Source organism: Diceros bicornis, chromosome 4 (genome assembly GCF_020826845.1).
Source record: "Diceros bicornis minor isolate mBicDic1 chromosome 4, mDicBic1.mat.cur, whole genome shotgun sequence".
Taxonomy (NCBI): Eukaryota; Metazoa; Chordata; class Mammalia; order Perissodactyla; family Rhinocerotidae; genus Diceros; species Diceros bicornis.
The window spans coordinates 73,567,877-73,586,684 of record NC_080743.1 but is presented as its reverse complement, the minus strand read 5'-3'; the positions used below and the strand labels follow the sequence as shown (position 1 = coordinate 73,586,684).

The following is an 18,808-nucleotide window of genomic DNA, read 5'->3' as shown; positions in this document are numbered from 1 at the left end:
TCACCCAGTACACAATTGTTAAGATTGATGGATTTTTATATCTTCATACTTCCTTTCTAGAAAGGCATCACCAATTTATAGCCCACCTTTTAGGCACTAAGGAATGCTTGTGACCAAGTCTCATCTAACAAATTTCCTAATCACCTATCACACTCTGGTGCAACAAACAGGATTTGTACATCTCTTCTCATCTCCTTTCAACTCCTCTCTCAGTGGCCACCTGACATGGGTTGGCGGAGAACTATGAATCTCCTCTCTATGTTCTATATAGCCAAGTGCTGCTTAACCATTCATTTCATTCCAGTGAGAAGATGGGCAACCACTGAATGAAATCTTCTAAAAAACCTACGGTCCCCATAATGAGAGTACATATTACATACAGCATATTGTAACTGAGTCACTGTCTCTTTATACAGTTGGTTTGAACTCGGGATCAGAACGCACTTGAGTCTCAACTAAATTATATAAAACTGTAGTGAAATGAAAAATCATTTCATTTTGGCTTGGAGCAGGTCAGTTTCCCTCTTGGGACTTTAGCTTTCTCAAGCATAAAATGGGGGATTGGACTAGAATAAATGACTTCCTTAAGGACTTTGTAAATACCCTGATGCTATAATACCTATTTTCAGGGCTCATCACCTGAAAACACCCCGTTTCCCTTGACTAATAAATGCACTGTGATGTGATATTTAAGTGTTGTGTTGCTTAAATATCTGTTGACTCCTAACCAGCCTCACACCTCTTCATTCTCCTTTGACTTCTGGAGCTGGAAGCCTGAGTACTACAACAGCTTATCTTCCTTGCCAGCTGGGTTCTGTTTAGGCTCTGACAATTGGAGCCATATACACCAAGTTAAAAGGCAGGAAGATGACAGAAGCCATTCTTCTTCTAGAGGAGGCTCAGGAAGTGGCAATGTTGATGGCTGTTGTTTGGCGGCAGCAGCTTCAATTCTAACAATGCCAATGACTTTGGCTCCAGCAGTCTCAGCTACATTCTGGCAGCAGTGGTGGCTCCTGCAGCATTAGCAGCGTGGGAGGAGATGCCTGCTCAGCGACGCTTCCAGCAGTGACTGCTGGCACCTGTGCTCTAGTCCAGGAGGAAGGGCAGCTCCCTGATCTCTGGTAACACTTCCTTCCTCTTTTTGCTCTTCCTGACCTTCCAACATCTTTGTATCCTATTATCTGCACTTGATCCCTCACTCCTTGAAATATGTAGAGTGGTTTTTTTATTTCCTTGGCTCTGGAGTCAGGCGGACTTGGGTGTCAGTCTTCAGTCTGCAAATTAGTATCTGTTTAATCTTGAAAAGTTATCTAACGTCTCTAAGACTCATTTTCTCTATAAAACAAGGAAAGAATAGTAATTACTTTAATCCTTTCTTTTAAGGATTAAGTGCACACATAGCCTATATGATGGTGCCTGACCAGAGAAATCACTCATGTATTATCGGTTATTATACTGAAGAGCCACCGATAGAAGATGGAGGATGGAGGCAGTGATATGTACAGAGAACTTCTGTTTGTAAGAATCCCATGGAAACTTCACATTCCTTGTCCAGATTTAGCTTTGCTTCTAAATTTGAACACACACACATGCACGCACGCATATACACACACCTTCTTTATTTCCTATTCCCTCCCAAGAAAATGTGCTCATTCACACGGCTCACCACACATCCTTCCCCCAGAACAAACACTAATCTCCTGATCCTCCTACAACTCTCAGCATTCACAGGCCCTTCAAAGCCTCAGGCAGACTCACCCCTGGAGCAGCTCGGCAACTCCGGCACCCATTTGTTTTGGGCCTGGCACCGCACACTGGAGGGTCCTTTCATGACAAAGCCGGGCTGACACCTAAACTCCACGATTTCATTTAAGGAAAAGAAGCTTCTGTTGTCAGACACCCTGATTCCATTTTCAATGTCTGGAGGCGTGCATGTATTAGGTAGAATGCACTGAGGGGGGGGGCCGCTCCAGACGCCGACTTCGTTGTCGATGCTGGTGCAGTATATTGACGGCTCCCCCACGAGGCGAAATGGCTTTATCCTTCTCTCTCCCGGATTACAGTAGTAGGTCACCACCGTTCCGTATGGAAAATACTCTCTGTTGGTGCTAATGAAATCTCCATTGGCGATGGCCGGGGGCGGCCCACAAGGAATACCTGGGAAAACGGACGGCAAGTTAAACAAAACCTCAATTTCTTAGAGTTACGCTCAATTATGAATTTTGGTGACGAGTTGAATGAAAAAAACTCAAATTACCAAAATGTCGATATTCACAACACTTCTGCTCTTGTCTAATATTTGCTAATGTACACACATGTTTTTACACAATTGCGGATTAGGTAACCACAATGTTATGGCTTCTGCCCTTCTCAATTAACATTATTTCAATAAATCTGTCCACATACTTCTCATTTTAAGTGAGAATTTATGTGTTATTTCACTATTGTTAATTCAGTTCTCTCTCTACAGAAGGCATTTGGCTTTATTCTATTGGTTATTAATATAGAATAGCATACAGTATAGCATTTTTCTCAAATAAATAAAAAGAAAAAGGTCTCGCACAACTAATAAAAAAGATAAAGCACAAATATACAATATTAGACATGACAAACACAGTAATCACATATTCAGCAGTAATAAAAATATCTGAATATGTGTTCTACTTTATGTTAATTTTGAAAGTGAGGATATTAGGAATAAAGATATATTTTGTCAATATTGACTCAAGAAAAGGAAGAATATAGAAGTAGTGAAAAAAATGTATCACAAATGCTACTCATAAAAAGAGTAAGCACGGATAATTTTATAAACAAATTTATTCTGATATTCATGTATCAGATAATTCCTAGGGATTTAAAATCATCCCAGAGCATATAAAATATTTCTATCATTTTTGGCAGGTATACCATAAAGTAGGCACTTATTTATTTATTTATTTTTGCTTTTAAGAGGATGTATATTTACTGTAGAAAATTCATAAAATAGAAATAAAAATCATTTTTAAGCCCATTATCTAGAAAGAAAGACTAACTGTTTAATGTGTAATCTTTTATACACACGCACACACACACCACCTATTTTTCTAAAATATCTTTGTTGGCTGATTAATATACCAGTGTAAGGATGTGCTATTTGATTCCATTTGGAAGAGTTATCTCTCTCGTCTAATGCATTTTGGCGTATGTTAAACTTTTTTTTTTTTTTTTTTTTTTTTTTTTTTTTTTAGCAGAACACATGCCTTGTTCCTTTTAGTAGATTATTTCCAAAATGTTGTGTGGAATATACTCCACATTTAGATTATTTTGACATTTTCACTATCATAAACAATAATGTAGGTAACATCTATACAGCAATCCTTGCAAAAACCCATGGTGATTATTTTCTTTTAAGAATAAATCATAAACTATAGAATTCCTGGGTTAAAGGCATGCATACGGTTAAGTTTTTTGATATATATTGTATGCTTGGCCTTTTAGAAAGTTTGTTCCCACTCAGCCTACCAGCAGTTGGTTTTGAGAGTGTTGATTTCTTCACGTTATCACCAAACTCAGGTTTATATCCTCTTCATATTCTTTGTTAATTTGCAATTGCTCATTCTTCTCTGTGTCCCAAAGTGTAGGAAGCTCGTATTCCAAATAACTCGTAGGAAAGATGGCATGTCACTGTTCCCACGAGGAATAAGAAGGAAGGTAGAGCTCCACTTTTTGGATATATGACCTGACACTAAGGATTGCCAGAGAGGAAGCAGGACTACTTTCACTAACTTGGGGCTTGCTTACTTCACAAAAAAACAATGATCTTCAAACTGGGAAATGTTCAACCAACAAAAGAGGAAGTTGGTTGAGGTTGTTTTAAATGTGTTCAAAGCTATTGTTTAACATAATTTATACCCCAAGATAAGGAAAACCCAGGAGGAACTAGAAGCTTGGCACATTGTGAGTCCTTTTAAGGATATGTTTTCTTCAAATATTGGAAGGATATCATTGCTAAAAGGGATAAACTTTATTCTTTGTAATTCTAGCCAGGCAACTCTAGGATTAACTGGTGGGATAAATGGGTAAAGAGATTTCAATTCAGCTCACGTTGACAAATTGGTGGCTCCGTCTCCCAAACGACAGTATTGCCTGAGATGATACATTTAGCAGATGAGTGACCAACGAGTCGATACCTAAAGGCAAAAAATAAAAAATAATTATGGAAAACATCCCACCAACTTCCTCACAGCATGCATACATGGCAACTCTGCAAGACTACAATCTGGGAGAAGTTTAAAAACTAGCCTAAACTCTACCTATTTTATCTGGCTTTTCTTATTTCTCTTTACCTATCCTCTCACTGTTGAAAGGACTATTTCCTCTCTAATTCCTTAAGGCCCACTCTGCTTCTTAATTTCTTGGCTTCATTGTGGGTTGTATTAGGTACCAAAAAACCCAATCCTTCTGTAGACGTGTTTGATAATTTTCTTCTCAAATTCTGTCTTTTCTCATATTATTCTGGCTATTTTTTAATTTGTTTGCATTTTCCTGATATGCATATATAATTAACACTGTTATATCATTTTTGTTTAGGCATGTTTCTTGTAAATACTACAAGATTTGACGCTTTTGATCCTATTTAGAAGAAGCCTTTGTCTGTCCACAGGGAGATTAAACCATTCAAATTTACTGAACTCAGTGGTATGTTTGATCTTGGCTTTGTCCTCATTATTTAGACTCTCTTTCATAATGTCCAAAGATGAGGATGCAACAATGAATACACTTGATCTGCTCCCAACATGAGGGGCTTATTTCTGGCAGAAGAGGCAGACACATTCCTTGCTATTCCTGTTTCTTCCCTCTCATTTGCTATATGAATCAGATAGGTGAACCTCTTTGAGTTGCTCTAGCAATTTGGACGTTAAATATTTAATTTTTGTTCCATTAAGAACTTCATTTCATGTGCATGTGTATTACATATATATGTGTTGTGTGTGTATATATATATACATATATATATGTATATGTATATATGTATATGTATGTATATATATATACACACACAACACATATATTTAAACTTATTTTCTCAATTTTAGAGTCAAAATATGTACAGTCTACCCATCCCCTATATAAGTCTAGCTTATGTTTTCTTGCTTTCTCCCATTTTCTAGTTTGATGGATATATTTTATGACTTAGAGATTGTTATTAAGTTATGACTACATGGCAAAGTTCAGTTATTGCAAAGTTCACTATTTAATAATTAGTTATGTTGTATTTAGTTTCATAACTTTGTTGAAAATATTTGACCATTGTTTTAATGTGTTTTTTGTTTTGCTTTGTTTTTACCAGTTTTCTACCTCGCTGATATTTCTTTTGTACTGCATCATTCTCCTTTTAAAAAAATTACTTATGGATTGCCTGGGTTTATCTTCTTTATTTTCCCAGGAAGTATGCTTAAGTGGTGTAATTTTGGGCTCCTTGCTTACCCTTTAATGCACATCTGGAGCCTCCAGATGTGAACACTAGCTGGTCTCATTGAAACACTATCTTCTGCAATTTAGTGATGTCAAGGGTCAATGTGATATCAATATAAATTAATTTCTTTTGCAGGTATTATAGTTTATTAATTTCTTTTCTGCATTCTTGAAATTGCTTTCTTTATCCCTGAAACACAGAAGTTTCCTAGTGATGGCTAGGTATGGCCTTATTGTTTTCTCCTCTGGAATTTTTGTTACATATATTTTGAATCTTAGTACTGTCTTACACATATCTTCTCCTTTCTCTTTTTCTTTATCTCTTTCCACTGAATTCTAGGAGAATTTGATTAATTTTTCTTCTTAGTCTCTGCTTTAATTTTCTATAATATTCAGTGTGTTTTATCACAGATTTTTTTTTAGTTTGAAAATTGTGCTTTTCATTCATATATGAACATTCCTGATTTCCTAACTACTTTCACATAAGAAGCAGTGTGCAACCGAATCTTATTAAAAATAGAAACAGGAAATTTTTCTGAAAGTTTCCTCTGTTTCTTGGAAGTAATTCTGTTTTGTTAGAGGAAATTCCTTCTGATTTTTAAGATCGATCTCTTTTATGTTAATTTCCTGTAACTTATCATAAGCTCAATGGTTTTCTGTTTTATACCATAGAGAGGTTCACCCTTATTCAGTAATGCAAGATTAAGAGGGCACAGTCAGAGAATTTATAGATTGCAATTAAAAATGCTCAGACAAAGAGAGAAGTGTTTAGATTCACTCTGATTTTACTTTGTCAGGTTCTAGGTACAATGGTTTGTAAAGCCTAGGGTGGCAAATATGCTGGAGACCCCAGGTTTCTTTTCAGTGTTTATCATGGCAGCACAAATTTAGCCCATATTCTCTAACTGGCTCAGCTGCTCACACGGAGAGTGAAATTGAGACTCCTCTGTATGCTGAGCAAGGGTAAACACCAAGGATAGGACCGCTGCCCAGTAAACACCTTATGTCTGACATTTTCACAGGGGGCTCTGTCATGGGTTGACTAGTGTTCCCAAAAAGGTATGTTGAAGTCCTAACCCCCAGTCCCCATGAATGTGATCTTATTTGGAAATAATCAGGTATAGATATAATCAAATTTCAGATGAGGTCAATAGGGGGGCCCTAGTTGAACATGATTGGGGTCCTTATTAAAAGAGAGAACTTTGGACATAGACACACACAGAGAGGACAATGCCTTGTGAAGATACAGGCACAGAGGGAAGACGGCCATGGGAAGACAAAGGCAGAAATTGGAGTGAGGCTGCCACATGCCAAGAAAGGCCTGAGGCTACCAGAAGCTGGAGGAGGCAAGGAAGGAACCTTTCTCAGAGGCTTTGAAAGGAGATGTCCTGCCAATACCTGATTTTGGACTTCTAGCCTCCAGAACTGTGACAGAATAAATTTCTGTTGTTCTAAGCCACCCAGTTTGTTGTTCTCTGTTATAGCAGCCAAAGCAAACTAATAGTTCACTTACCTTTAAGATTTTTTTCTCACACAATTGCTCCATGGACTTCCCTTTCTTCCATCAATATCTGCTCTGAGTTAGGGCTGTTTGTACGGTTTGACTAAGCCCTCCTCTCTTTTGCTGCCTCTCTACCTGGTGAATACCTCACCTTGTATGCACTGCCCTGGTTTCCAGCAAGGATACAGATTTCCCCTGAGTCTTATCAGACCTTTGTTCATTTCAATCAGGAGTTAAACATCTATGTTCAAGCTTTTTAAGAGCAGATGGTAATGGCCTAGTTCTCCTTTCTGAGATGTGACTAGAAGGTAGTATTGCTGTTCTGGAACTCCTGAACCAAGAGATGTTGCTGACAACTTACCCTTGATTACACGAATAATTAATTCTGGATCCGAACTGGGTATCAGTGTCTATATGCACCATGCCATTTATAGGATCTGGAGGAGTTTTACATGATCTACCTATGGGAAAGAAACAGAATTTTGGAACAGGGTAGAATAACCTAAACTTTTGTTAGTACATAAGGTCCCAACCTGACTGTAGCTTACTGAAGAGCACATGCAATTCTGATGGTTCCACAGATTTTGCCACCTTGAGGAACCTCACCAGACTGCTTCAGGATCACCTATCTCCTAAGCACCACTTTCAAAAAGGTCTCCCCTCCTGATCTCTTTATCTCTACCTTGAATCTCTTATCAAAATACAAAGCTTATTTGTGGCCTTATATCCTACCAGTATATTTCAAAGGTCTCCAATTTTTCTTCCCCCACCTCCCGACCTGGTTATTCAAACAGTTTATGTCTTCTCAGAAATTTTTCTCCTGGTCTGGAATCATTCATTATTTCCTTTCCCATAGGGAATGGAAATATTTCTGCAAATATTCCTTGAAACAGTCTCAAGAAATAAATATTTCAACCAATAAGTAGGGATGACCTACAAGACTAACTCTTATATCCACCTATCTGAACACTTTCGACAAACAAAGGTTTCTTATCTCTAAAATTTGAAAAAATTAAATAAGATGCTACAGATACTTTGATAGACATGGGAAAGCTCCAGTGCAGGATTTACTCACGTTTACAGAAATCTTTGGCACTTGACCACGTCTGGTTTTCTAGACACCTGATAGAGAATGACCTCCTGTAGAACTCAGGGCGGCATTCATACTTTAAAGATGTCCCAATGGGAAACTCAGATTCATTGGTTTGGATTTTCAACTTAGCAAATTGAAAATGATCTGGGCGGTTACAGTAACCTAGAGACCAAGAAATCAAGAGCATCAGAGTTAACAAAAAGATACCCAGTGCCGTTCTTCTTTCTCTCTCTCTCGTTAGATTTGATGCCAGAACAGAAGAAACTTCTAGTTATGGAAAGATAATTTCCTTGTAACCTTCAGAGGGTAAGTTCTATTACCACATGCCCATTAGAAATATACTATTTGGAAGGCTATTCTGCTATCTGGTCATTTTGCTCATATAATTTACTGCAAAAGACTGCTGCAATTCAACTTTTCACATTTTTAGTGAGCCAGAAAGAGTGCTCCTGCCAAGGTTTCACCTTTCCTGTCTGGTTTCCTTGTACTTCAGTGAATCAGAACCCCAGTAGAGGGCTCACAAGCATGAATGGAGAACTCAAGGTATTTCTTGGCAGTAAGAAGCAGCCACCAATTTTCCAGGTCTGATTCCTAAGCCAGCCATTTCAACACAAGCAGGAAACAAATAGCATCTCCCTAAAACAAAAAAAAAACAAACTAACACACAAAACCTGCAATCCTTATTATAAGAAAACATTGTTTGAAGTGTATGTTGAGTCAAACGCTAGCCTTAAGTCCATGCTTCTATGGCCTATTAGCTCTAGGCTTAAGGAATGAAAACTCACTTTGGATTCAGATAATATGAAATCAAAACAGTATATATACTTGGAAAAGTAGAAATTGTTTCCAGTTGGTTTTGACAGTAGCTTCTCTTTTAGCTTTTATTTTAGCTGTCCTCTACCTCCCTTTCAATTGTTTATTTAAACAGTAAAAGTTATACTAGAGCCAATTCTGTGCCCAGAGAATTCTCTGTATGAAAATTCGCAAATTCTCATCTCTTGAACATAATTAAATAATTTTTATCAATATGAAAATATGGCTTATTTTCAAGGTTTATTCACAGGAAATTTATCCATTTATATTCCCCCTATTTCCATTTTTATCTTAGAGCTTGAATGTTAGCTCTACTAGCTTCTAATTCAAGGAGTTCACCTTATGACTAAAATCTACCACCTAAGGCTAAATCACACATGCAGATAGCAGGGCAGGTCTCCAGTCTAAAATCTTAGCTGACAAAACTAGGGCTGCCTGGGGCCGGCCCGGTGGCGCAGCGGTTAAGCATGGCGCTCCGCTGTGGAGGCCCGGGGTTCTCAGGTTCGGATCCCGGCTGCGCACCGACGCACCGCTTGTCAAGCCATGCTGTGGCGGCGTCCCGTATAAAGTGGAGGAAGATGGGCACGGATGTTAGCCCAGGGCTAATCTCCCTCAGCAAAAAGAGGAGGATTGGCATTGGATGTAAGCTCCGGTCTGGTCTTCCTCACAAAAAACAAAACAAAACAAGAAAAACTAGGGCTGCCCTCTCAGGATAGGGTTCTGATGAGAAAAAAAATCATGGAACTTAGAGGAAGATTGCCTCTCATTGTTGATTCAGTAAATCTGGACTAGGTCTCTGCATTTGCAAACAAGCTCCTAGGCGCCCCCCAAGTTGAAGCCATGGTGTTGAAGGAGAGTGAGGGCAAAAATGACTTCTGAGTAACTAGCACTTGGTCCTTTTCCCTTGAGAATTGCTCTTTTCTCTCCGAGTTCCCCAGTGGTCAGTATGTTATGCCAGGACTAGGGTCCCTTCTACAATTTACTTTCTCCTTCCCGTATTCACTTTCTGAGGGTGGGTGTCTTAGTGGGGTCGGGTGTCTTAGGAAACCTTCTGCAGACCTTAGAAGTACACATTTCTTATTTTACATCTTTCCCTTGAGTTCACATTCCTTTGCTTTTTCTTTCCACCAAAGCGGGAAGACTTCAACAGCTAAAATTAGTGTGGGGCTAAGGAACAAGTAAGCTTTATTTTAATTTAGAATTTAGCCCAGATTGGGTAAAGGAATCTCTGTGGTTTGTCTACGGTGCAGCCCAGTTTTCACAGAGAATGCACAGGGTTCTCAGGCTAAAGAGGTAATTAAAAGTGATTTTGCCTCGCTTTGTTCTCTGCTGGCCTGTGATTCCCTCCCAAACCTGTGAAGATGGCATAACTTATGCTAGTGAAGGTTCAGAGCTATTTGCTTTCAATTCGTACGCTTTAATTCTAATTCTCTGGTCAGAATTGGAACCACCACCCACCACCTCCCTCTTTTCAGTAGCCCTCTAGCTGCCAAGGTCATCAGACTCTCATGTGTTGACATATCTTAAAACCACTTATTACTGATTTGGCATTTAGTATAAATGTCAAATACATACATGTCAAGTACATAAACACCACATTATAATAACAGAAACTTGGAGGGTCTGGTGTAGATATTCTGAAGCCATTTGGCATGTGGGGTAGTGTGCACTAACCTGGAATTTCACAGCGAGGGGCAGGGCCACTCCAAATTCCATTCCCTTGACTGTCACTTGTGCAGCGGATGGTGCTCTCCCCAGTGAGGCTGAAGGTCATCCCTCTGTCTGGGTGGGGGTCACATGTATAAGTTACTTCTTTTCCAAAAGGAAAGACTTTCAGGGACTTTCCTGTGTGTCTCCCATTCAGGATATCAGGAGGATTTGGGCACAAGATTTCTGGAAAGAAGGCAAGACTTAAGTTTCATTGAGGAGTTTTCACCAGAGGTAGTCTGTAGTCAAAGGGTGCTGTGGTTGGTGCTACCTAAAAAACACTAAGGATATGACAGTATACTTTAGGCCTTTGTTGAGATGGACTACATGAAATGAGATCTCAATCTCATTTTTTAATTGAAAAAGTACTAAAGAGGGCCAGCTCCAGTGGCCTAGTGGTTAAGTTTGGCACGCTCCACTTCAGCCGCCCTGGTTCGGTTCCCAGGCGTGGACCCACACCACTCGTCTGTCAGTGGCCATGCTGTGGTGGAGGCTCATACACAAAAAGAGGAAGATTGGCAGTGTATGTTAGTGCAGAGCAGATCTTTCTCAGCAAAAACAACAACAAAACAAAAACGTACTGAAGAAATTTGCCTATCCTGAATCTTCCAGATAGTTAAGTTTTCTGGATAATAGAAACTTTATACCTTCAATTAAGTACCAAAACTTTTAAAGAAGAAAAATAACCATTTGGAGGCTAACTCATTCATTTACTGAACATGTATTCATTGAGCATTTATTCTGTGTCAGTCACTCATCGGGGCCCTAGGGATATAGTGGTGAAGAGCACAGATAAGGTCTTTGTCCTCCAAGGAGCTTACATTCTTGGGAAATATTTCTCCATCGTATTCCAGGTGTACTAATCACCTTAAATAGATGAAACCTTTCCTTGATAACTTGTTGATATGGACCATCAATCTTGATTATGATAGTAGTGCTGTCACAATGAATTGGAACACATACGGGTCATTGTAAAAGCTCTAAATGATTCAGACTGCTCTTTTTTTAAAATGTATGGGTCTGTTGATGATTTATTTATTTTTCTTTACTTTCTGTCAGGCTTCAAACTGTTACTTCTTGCTGGTATCTGCTTGTCTGTTTAAAACAGGCCCCTCCTCACTTCTAATTGGCATTTCTAATTAGACATAAGATTTGGAAGAAGCTACTTCAACTAGTAAGAGTCGTGAAAAATAGAGAAATGGTCCAATCAATAATGAGCTCTGATGCATGCCAGTAGGACAGCCATTTGCTATGTTACTTCAGTGTACATTGGGTTTCCTGGACAGCAGGGATCTCTATATAAGTTATGTTGTTATAATGTTTTACTATCGAAAACAACATATGATGTCTGAGCAGATTTCTAGCCACATAAACATTTTAGTAAAATTTGATTGTTTAAAAAATATATATTTTTTAATCTTTAGGATCAAGAGATGAAACAAAGTCCTGTCTTCTACTGGGGTAAATACAAAGAAATAAGTAGTGATGCTGCATATAGGAGACTCATTTATTAATCAGCTTATTATTTTTGAAACTTTCAGCATCATTTGTTTAGGTACATGCTTTAAGAGTTTAAGGAGTCTTCAACTGCTACGCTGTGTGATGTTGCTCCCCACTCTCCCCTCATTCCTGCATTGCTTTGATCTATCATTTCCACAGCATTTAATTTTTAAATTTTTGTTCTTGTCCATCTCCCCACTTGAGTATAAATAACATAGGCATAGGGAAGTAGCTCACCTTGTTCACTGCTATAACACCAGTGCCTAAAGAACATCAAGCACACAGTATGTGCTCAATAAGTAATTGGTTGAATGAATGAATGTTTCCTATTTGTATATTAGCAAATAGGGAACTTGTAGAGTGACTACACCTTGATGGCAGAAAAAAAAGAAAAGAAAAGAAAGAAGGAAGGAAAGAAGAAAGAAAAACAAATTTCTCAAAGCTTCACTTTATCTAATCACTCCTGACCTAGAGGCAAACTACGGCAGGGTTTATCACATAGAACACAGAATTCAGAATGACAGAAACTGATCAGATGGCTCCCAAGACACACGATGCACAACAAAGTGCATTGCAACAAATCGATTCACAACCAAATCCTATTAAAATAAGCAACTATCAATGATTCCGATTAGGAAATAGAAGAACCGCAACAGGAGAGGCCACAGGTCAAAATACTAAACAGATTAAGGGGAGAGATTGGCCTGAAGTGTTATTCCTTCTACTCACGTGCACACACAGGAACACTGCTGTTCCAAAGGCTTTCCATTCCAACCAAGACACAGTGGCTAGCAGAACTGCCTTTTAACTGGAATCTAAAGAAGAAAATGGCAGTGAATAGGTGAGTTGTTTCAGCCGAAATGCCATTCAGTTCACAAACTAGGTCCTGTCAAAAATCTCAGCATTTTGAGGGTCGGAAACCAACAGCTGGCAGAAGTTCACAGGCCTCGTCAATCTGAAAAAAATCACAGCCTCCAGTAAGGGAGAATGGCAGAGCACAGTGACTTGGTCACATGATACTCCCAGCCTGAATGAAAGAAGGTAGTCAGTCGTAGCATAGCTGCCATCTCCTTGATCCTGGACTCAGAGAAGTGAAGCTCTTGCTGATTGTTCCAGGATAACCCTGATAAATCTACTTGTCATTATCGGAAACCCAGTGTTCTAATGCAACATCTTCCTAATGCTGACACTGGAAAAGCAAGTAACACAGCTCCCAGTTTGAATTGGAAAATCAGAGAATAACTAGAAGAGAACAAAGACTGTTCTTTTGTCTCTACATTTGTGATGGCTGTCAAGAAGGCCCACAGCAGCATGTTGGACTGTGGAAGAGTAGGTTTGAATACTCTAGGAGAAAAAGGAGAGGAGATTGGAAATGACTTTTGTATGAAATCATCCAACAGTCTCGATGTATCTTGGAACCTGATGGCTCCTAAATCTTATTGGGTGCTGGTATTTGGTGCCTACCAAGGATCCTTGAAACAGTTTGAGATCAGGTGCTTTGTGCTCATGCTTGATACTTCCCATATAGAGATGTGCACACTGTGAAGAGCACGAGATTCACATAAATAAGTCAATGACCTTACATAAAACATTAACATCAGCCACCATGATCCCATTTCAAAGCCCTTAGCTCATGACTAAACAGATGATATACGATTGGATAAAAAAAATGCTTTTTCTTGTACTTTCACTTCTATTACAGATTTCACTTCTGATGGTTAAAAAAATTTCCTGAAATAATTCTTAAACGATCTTAGTTATTTTTAATAATCTTTTTGTTACATATCAAACTCTTTCTGGGACTCTCCAAATTATTGTTATTCTTTTCTGCTTAAAAAATATGATTTTTTCACTTAATGTGTCACCATTATATATTCATAACCACTAGTTGTATTCGTCTTTGAACCTGCCATTTAACATATATCCTAGTTTTTTCCTTCATATCTCATATTATTTGTTCCACTTTCTCTTTACTCTTACTTCCACATACACTTCCAAAATTTAATCTCTTTGAATATTCTTTTTTTTTTTTTTCAAGCCACACCAGCTCTTCCTTTTTTTTTGAATTGACTCTTAACACAAATTTCAGTGTCCAGCAGGCCAGGCAACCTCACACTCACCCCTCATCACAAACGAAGGACACTTTTGCCCCAAGCTGGAGGTTAAGTGGAAATAGTACTCGGCCATGAGGGAGCTGGTCCAGGAAGTCAGCACATGATTTTACTGGAGAAAAAGTAAAACAAACAGAAATAACACTGGCGTGTGGAGAATAAAGAGAGAAGCTAAAAATGTCAACTGGATGAGATTTAGGCACCTGCACATCTGGGGGCTGATGAGCTCCAGTCTCCCTGGGGCGTACAGCGCAGAGAAGCAGCCCCTCTGAGATCATAGCCAGGCTCGCAGCTGTAGAGCACTTCCTGCCCAGGGGAAAAGCTGTCCTTGTTGCTTGGGGTGTGCTTACCATGTGGAATTTCGGGAGGCGGCTGACATGCTGAGGAAAGAGAACCAAAGTGCTGTTAATTGTGTGAAAATAACTTTTCCTCAGTAGTAAACTGGCCAAGAGAATCATAACTATACGTCTACATGTTTAAAAAAACCTGGTGGACTAACACCCTCATTTTATTGATGGCAAAATTAAACACAGAGAGAGAGAGAGGGAAGTGTCTTGCCAAAAGCCACAGAACTGATGACACGTTGCAGAACTGTGACTAAAACTGAGATATTATCCATTCATTGTTTTTCATCTAAAATACACACCTAAGATTACACAGCAGACAGTTCTCTTCTAGAATGCTTCCTATTACTGTTCACCCAGTACACAATTGTTAAGATTGATGGATTTTTATATCTTCATACTTCCTTTCTAGAAAGGCATCACCAATTTATAGCCCACCTTTTAGGCACTAAGGAATGCTTGTGACCAAGTCTCATCTAACAAATTTCCTAATCACCTATCACACTCTGGTGCAACAAACAGGATTTGTACATCTCTTCTCATCTCCTTTCAACTCCTCTCTCAGTGGCCACCTGACATGGGTTGGCGGAGAACTATGAATCTCCTCTCTATGTTCTATATAGCCAAGTGCTGCTTAACCATTCATTTCATTCCAGTGAGAAGATGGGCAACCACTGAATGAAATCTTCTAAAAAACCTACGGTCCCCATAATGAGAGTACATATTACATACAGCATATTGTAACTGAGTCACTGTCTCTTTATACAGTTGGTTTGAACTCGGGATCAGAACGCACTTGAGTCTCAACTAAATTATATAAAACTGTAGTGAAATGAAAAATCATTTCATTTTGGCTTGGAGCAGGTCAGTTTCCCTCTTGGGACTTTAGCTTTCTCAAGCATAAAATGGGGGATTGGACTAGAATAAATGACTTCCTTAAGGACTTTGTAAATACCCTGATGCTATAATACCTATTTTCAGGGCTCATCACCTGAAAACACCCCGTTTCCCTTGACTAATAAATGCACTGTGATGTGATATTTAAGTGTTGTGTTGCTTAAATATCTGTTGACTCCTAACCAGCCTCACACCTCTTCATTCTCCTTTGACTTCTGGAGCTGGAAGCCTGAGTACTACAACAGCTTATCTTCCTTGCCAGCTGGGTTCTGTTTAGGCTCTGACAATTGGAGCCATATACACCAAGTTAAAAGGCAGGAAGATGACAGAAGCCATTCTTCTTCTAGAGGAGGCTCAGGAAGTGGCAATGTTGATGGCTGTTGTTTGGCGGCAGCAGCTTCAATTCTAACAATGCCAATGACTTTGGCTCCAGCAGTCTCAGCTACATTCTGGCAGCAGTGGTGGCTCCTGCAGCATTAGCAGCGTGGGAGGAGATGCCTGCTCAGCGACGCTTCCAGCAGTGACTGCTGGCACCTGTGCTCTAGTCCAGGAGGAAGGGCAGCTCCCTGATCTCTGGTAACACTTCCTTCCTCTTTTTGCTCTTCCTGACCTTCCAACATCTTTGTATCCTATTATCTGCACTTGATCCCTCACTCCTTGAAATATGTAGAGTGGTTTTTTTATTTCCTTGGCTCTGGAGTCAGGCGGACTTGGGTGTCAGTCTTCAGTCTGCAAATTAGTATCTGTTTAATCTTGAAAAGTTATCTAACCTCTCTAAGACTCATTTTCTCTATAAAACAAGGAAAGAATAGTAACTACTTTAATCCTTTCTTTTAAGGATTAAGTGCACACATAGCCTATATGATGGTGCCTGACCAGAGGAATCATTCATGTATTATCGGTTATTATACTGAAGAGCAACCGATAGAAGATGGAGGATGGAGGCAGTGATATGTACAGAGAACTTCTGTTTGTAAGAATCCCATGGAAACTTCACATTCCTTGTCCAGATTTAGCTTTGCTTCTAAATTTGAACACACACACATGCACGCACGCATATACACACACCTTCTTTATTTTCTATTCCCTCCCAAGAAAATGTGCTCATTCACACGGCTCACCACACATCCTTCCCCCAGAACAAACACTAATCTCCTGATCCTCCTTCAACTCTCAGCATTCACAGGCCCTTCAAAGCCTCAGGCAGACTCACCCCTGGAGCAGCTCGGCAACTCCGGCACCCATTTGTTTTGGGCCTGGCACCGCACACTGGAGTGTCCTTTCATGACAAAGCCGGGCTGACACCTAAACTCCACGATTTCATTTAAGGAAAAGAAGCTTCTGTTGTCAGACACCCTGATTCCATTTTTAATGTCTGGAGGCGTGCATGTATTAGGTAGAATGCACTGAGGGGGGGGGCCGCTCCAGACACCGACTTTGTTGTCGATGCTGGTGCAGTATATTGACGGCTCCCCCACGAGGCGAAATGGCTTTATCCTTCTCTCTCCCGGATTACAGTAGTAGGTCACCACCGTTCCGTATGGAAAATACTCTCTGTTGGTGCTAATGAAATCTCCATTGGCGATGGCGGGGGGCGGCCTACAAGGAATAGCTGGGAAAAGAGACAGCAGTTTAAATAATAGAGAATCAAAATAACTAGTGAGAGAAATCCAGTGAGTCACTAAACTGTAACTATTTTTGCATTCATTAATTGCTTTTAATCTTTGCTAACATGTAGATCACTATTTACAAAGTCATAATTTTGGTGGGCATAATAGCATGTGTTCTACCTTTCCTACTTATATTATTTCCTGTAAACATATGCATTTATTAATACAATCCACATTTTTTTCATTTTAAATAGCTTTTTGATCATTTTGTTATACTATAGTTTACCTGGTTTTTCCCCTACTGTTTTCCATTTGTCTTCTTAATTTTCATTTTTGTTATTAACCGAGTATAGCTTTTTAAAAAGATAAAATAGGGCCGGCCCAGTGGCAAGCGATTAAGTGTGTGCGCTCCGCTGTGGCGGCTGGGCGTTCGCAGGTTTGGATCCCAGGTGCACACCGACGCACTGCTTGTTAAGCCATGCTGTGGGGGTGTCCCATATAAAATAGAGGAAGATGGGCACAGATGTTAGCCCAGGGCCAATCTTCCTCAAGAAAAAAGGGGAGGATTGGCATTGGATGTTAGCTCAGGGCTAGTCCTCCTCACACACACACAAAAAGATAAAATAAAAAACCCTTGCTAAAAGAAAAAGTATCAGGGAAGAGACACAACAGAGATATGCAGCAGTAGTAAGCAGAATTAGAATATATTTGCACATATCTGAGAATATTTATGAAACTGTAGACTACTATATGTTAAACATTTTGAAAATCTAATTGATATAAATGGAAATACAAATTACCAATATTCATTCAAGAAGATATAGAAAGCTAGAATGGATCAAGAAACTAGTTTGAATAGAAAAAATATTTCACATATAAGTTCTATCAAACTTTGAAGTAACATATTTCCATATGTAATTTCCGGTGTTTCTCAAGATGTAAAAGACAGAAAACTTACCAACTCATTTTATCAAGCCTAAGTTTGATATCACAACATGACACTCATGTAAACGTGATCATATATTAGTCCAAAAAAGACCCTCAATACATTTGCAAATGTAGAAGTGGGACATAGTACATTATATTTCTGTATAACTAGAACTAGGTAACTTCAACCAAAACTCCAAAACACTTGAAATTAAAAATGAAAATTCTTAAGGAGGCTTCTACTTCTGTTAATGGTAATATCAATAATTCAAATCACACATTGCTCCACCTCTCCATGCCCCTCAAGAAAGACTAGAAATGCTGGATAAAATACAAAATATATCTGTGAATGCATCAGAGAGCTAACAAACTAGTGAAGTATTACTGGACCATGATCCGGTAGAAGATGAAAATCCAGGTGAGAGCCAGGTATTTGGGCTGCTTTTTCCCTAGGAAGGTTAGCTGGATCAGGAGGGGGCATCTGAGTGGCTGAGTAAACTTTTGATAGTCTCATGGAGTCAAGGGACAAAAATTGGAGTCCAGTGGGCCTGGCCCAATGGCATAGTGGTTAAGTTCACATGCTCTGCCTTGGCGGTCTGGGGTTTGTGGGTTCAGATCCCTGGCGCAGACCTACACATCACTTATCAAGCCATGCTGTGGTGGCATGCCATATGCAAAATAGAAGAAGATTGGCACAGATGTTACCTCAGGGACAATCATCCTCACCAAAAAAAAAAAATGGAGTCCAGGGCCTACAGAAGTGGAAGCCCTGGTGATACCTTCTGATGTGTACTGGGACCTCAGAGAACTAGGCCCTGGGAATCAAGATTACTGGAATTATCCTTCAATTA

At 39.4% G+C, this 18,808-nt stretch overlaps 1 protein-coding gene across 1 annotated transcript in view; it reads right to left on the bottom strand.

Moving 5' to 3' along the window:
* The window catches only part of LOC131404745 (complement receptor type 2-like), a 160,355-nt gene that overhangs the window by 63,400 nt on the left and 78,147 nt on the right, over nucleotides 1–18,808 (bottom strand). Inside the window, exons 23-31 of the mRNA XM_058539761.1 lie at nucleotides 16,634–17,032; nucleotides 14,383–14,559; nucleotides 14,189–14,291; nucleotides 12,798–12,883; nucleotides 10,536–10,754; nucleotides 8,031–8,210; nucleotides 7,317–7,416; nucleotides 4,084–4,169; nucleotides 1,759–2,157 (exon numbers count right to left, since the gene is read on the bottom strand). Coding sequence (XP_058395744.1) covers nucleotides 1,759–2,157; nucleotides 4,084–4,169; nucleotides 7,317–7,416; nucleotides 8,031–8,210; nucleotides 10,536–10,754; nucleotides 12,798–12,883; nucleotides 14,189–14,291; nucleotides 14,383–14,559; nucleotides 16,634–17,032 — 1,749 coding nt within the window. The remainder of the gene's footprint in view (nucleotides 1–1,758; nucleotides 2,158–4,083; nucleotides 4,170–7,316; nucleotides 7,417–8,030; nucleotides 8,211–10,535; nucleotides 10,755–12,797; nucleotides 12,884–14,188; nucleotides 14,292–14,382; nucleotides 14,560–16,633; nucleotides 17,033–18,808) is intronic.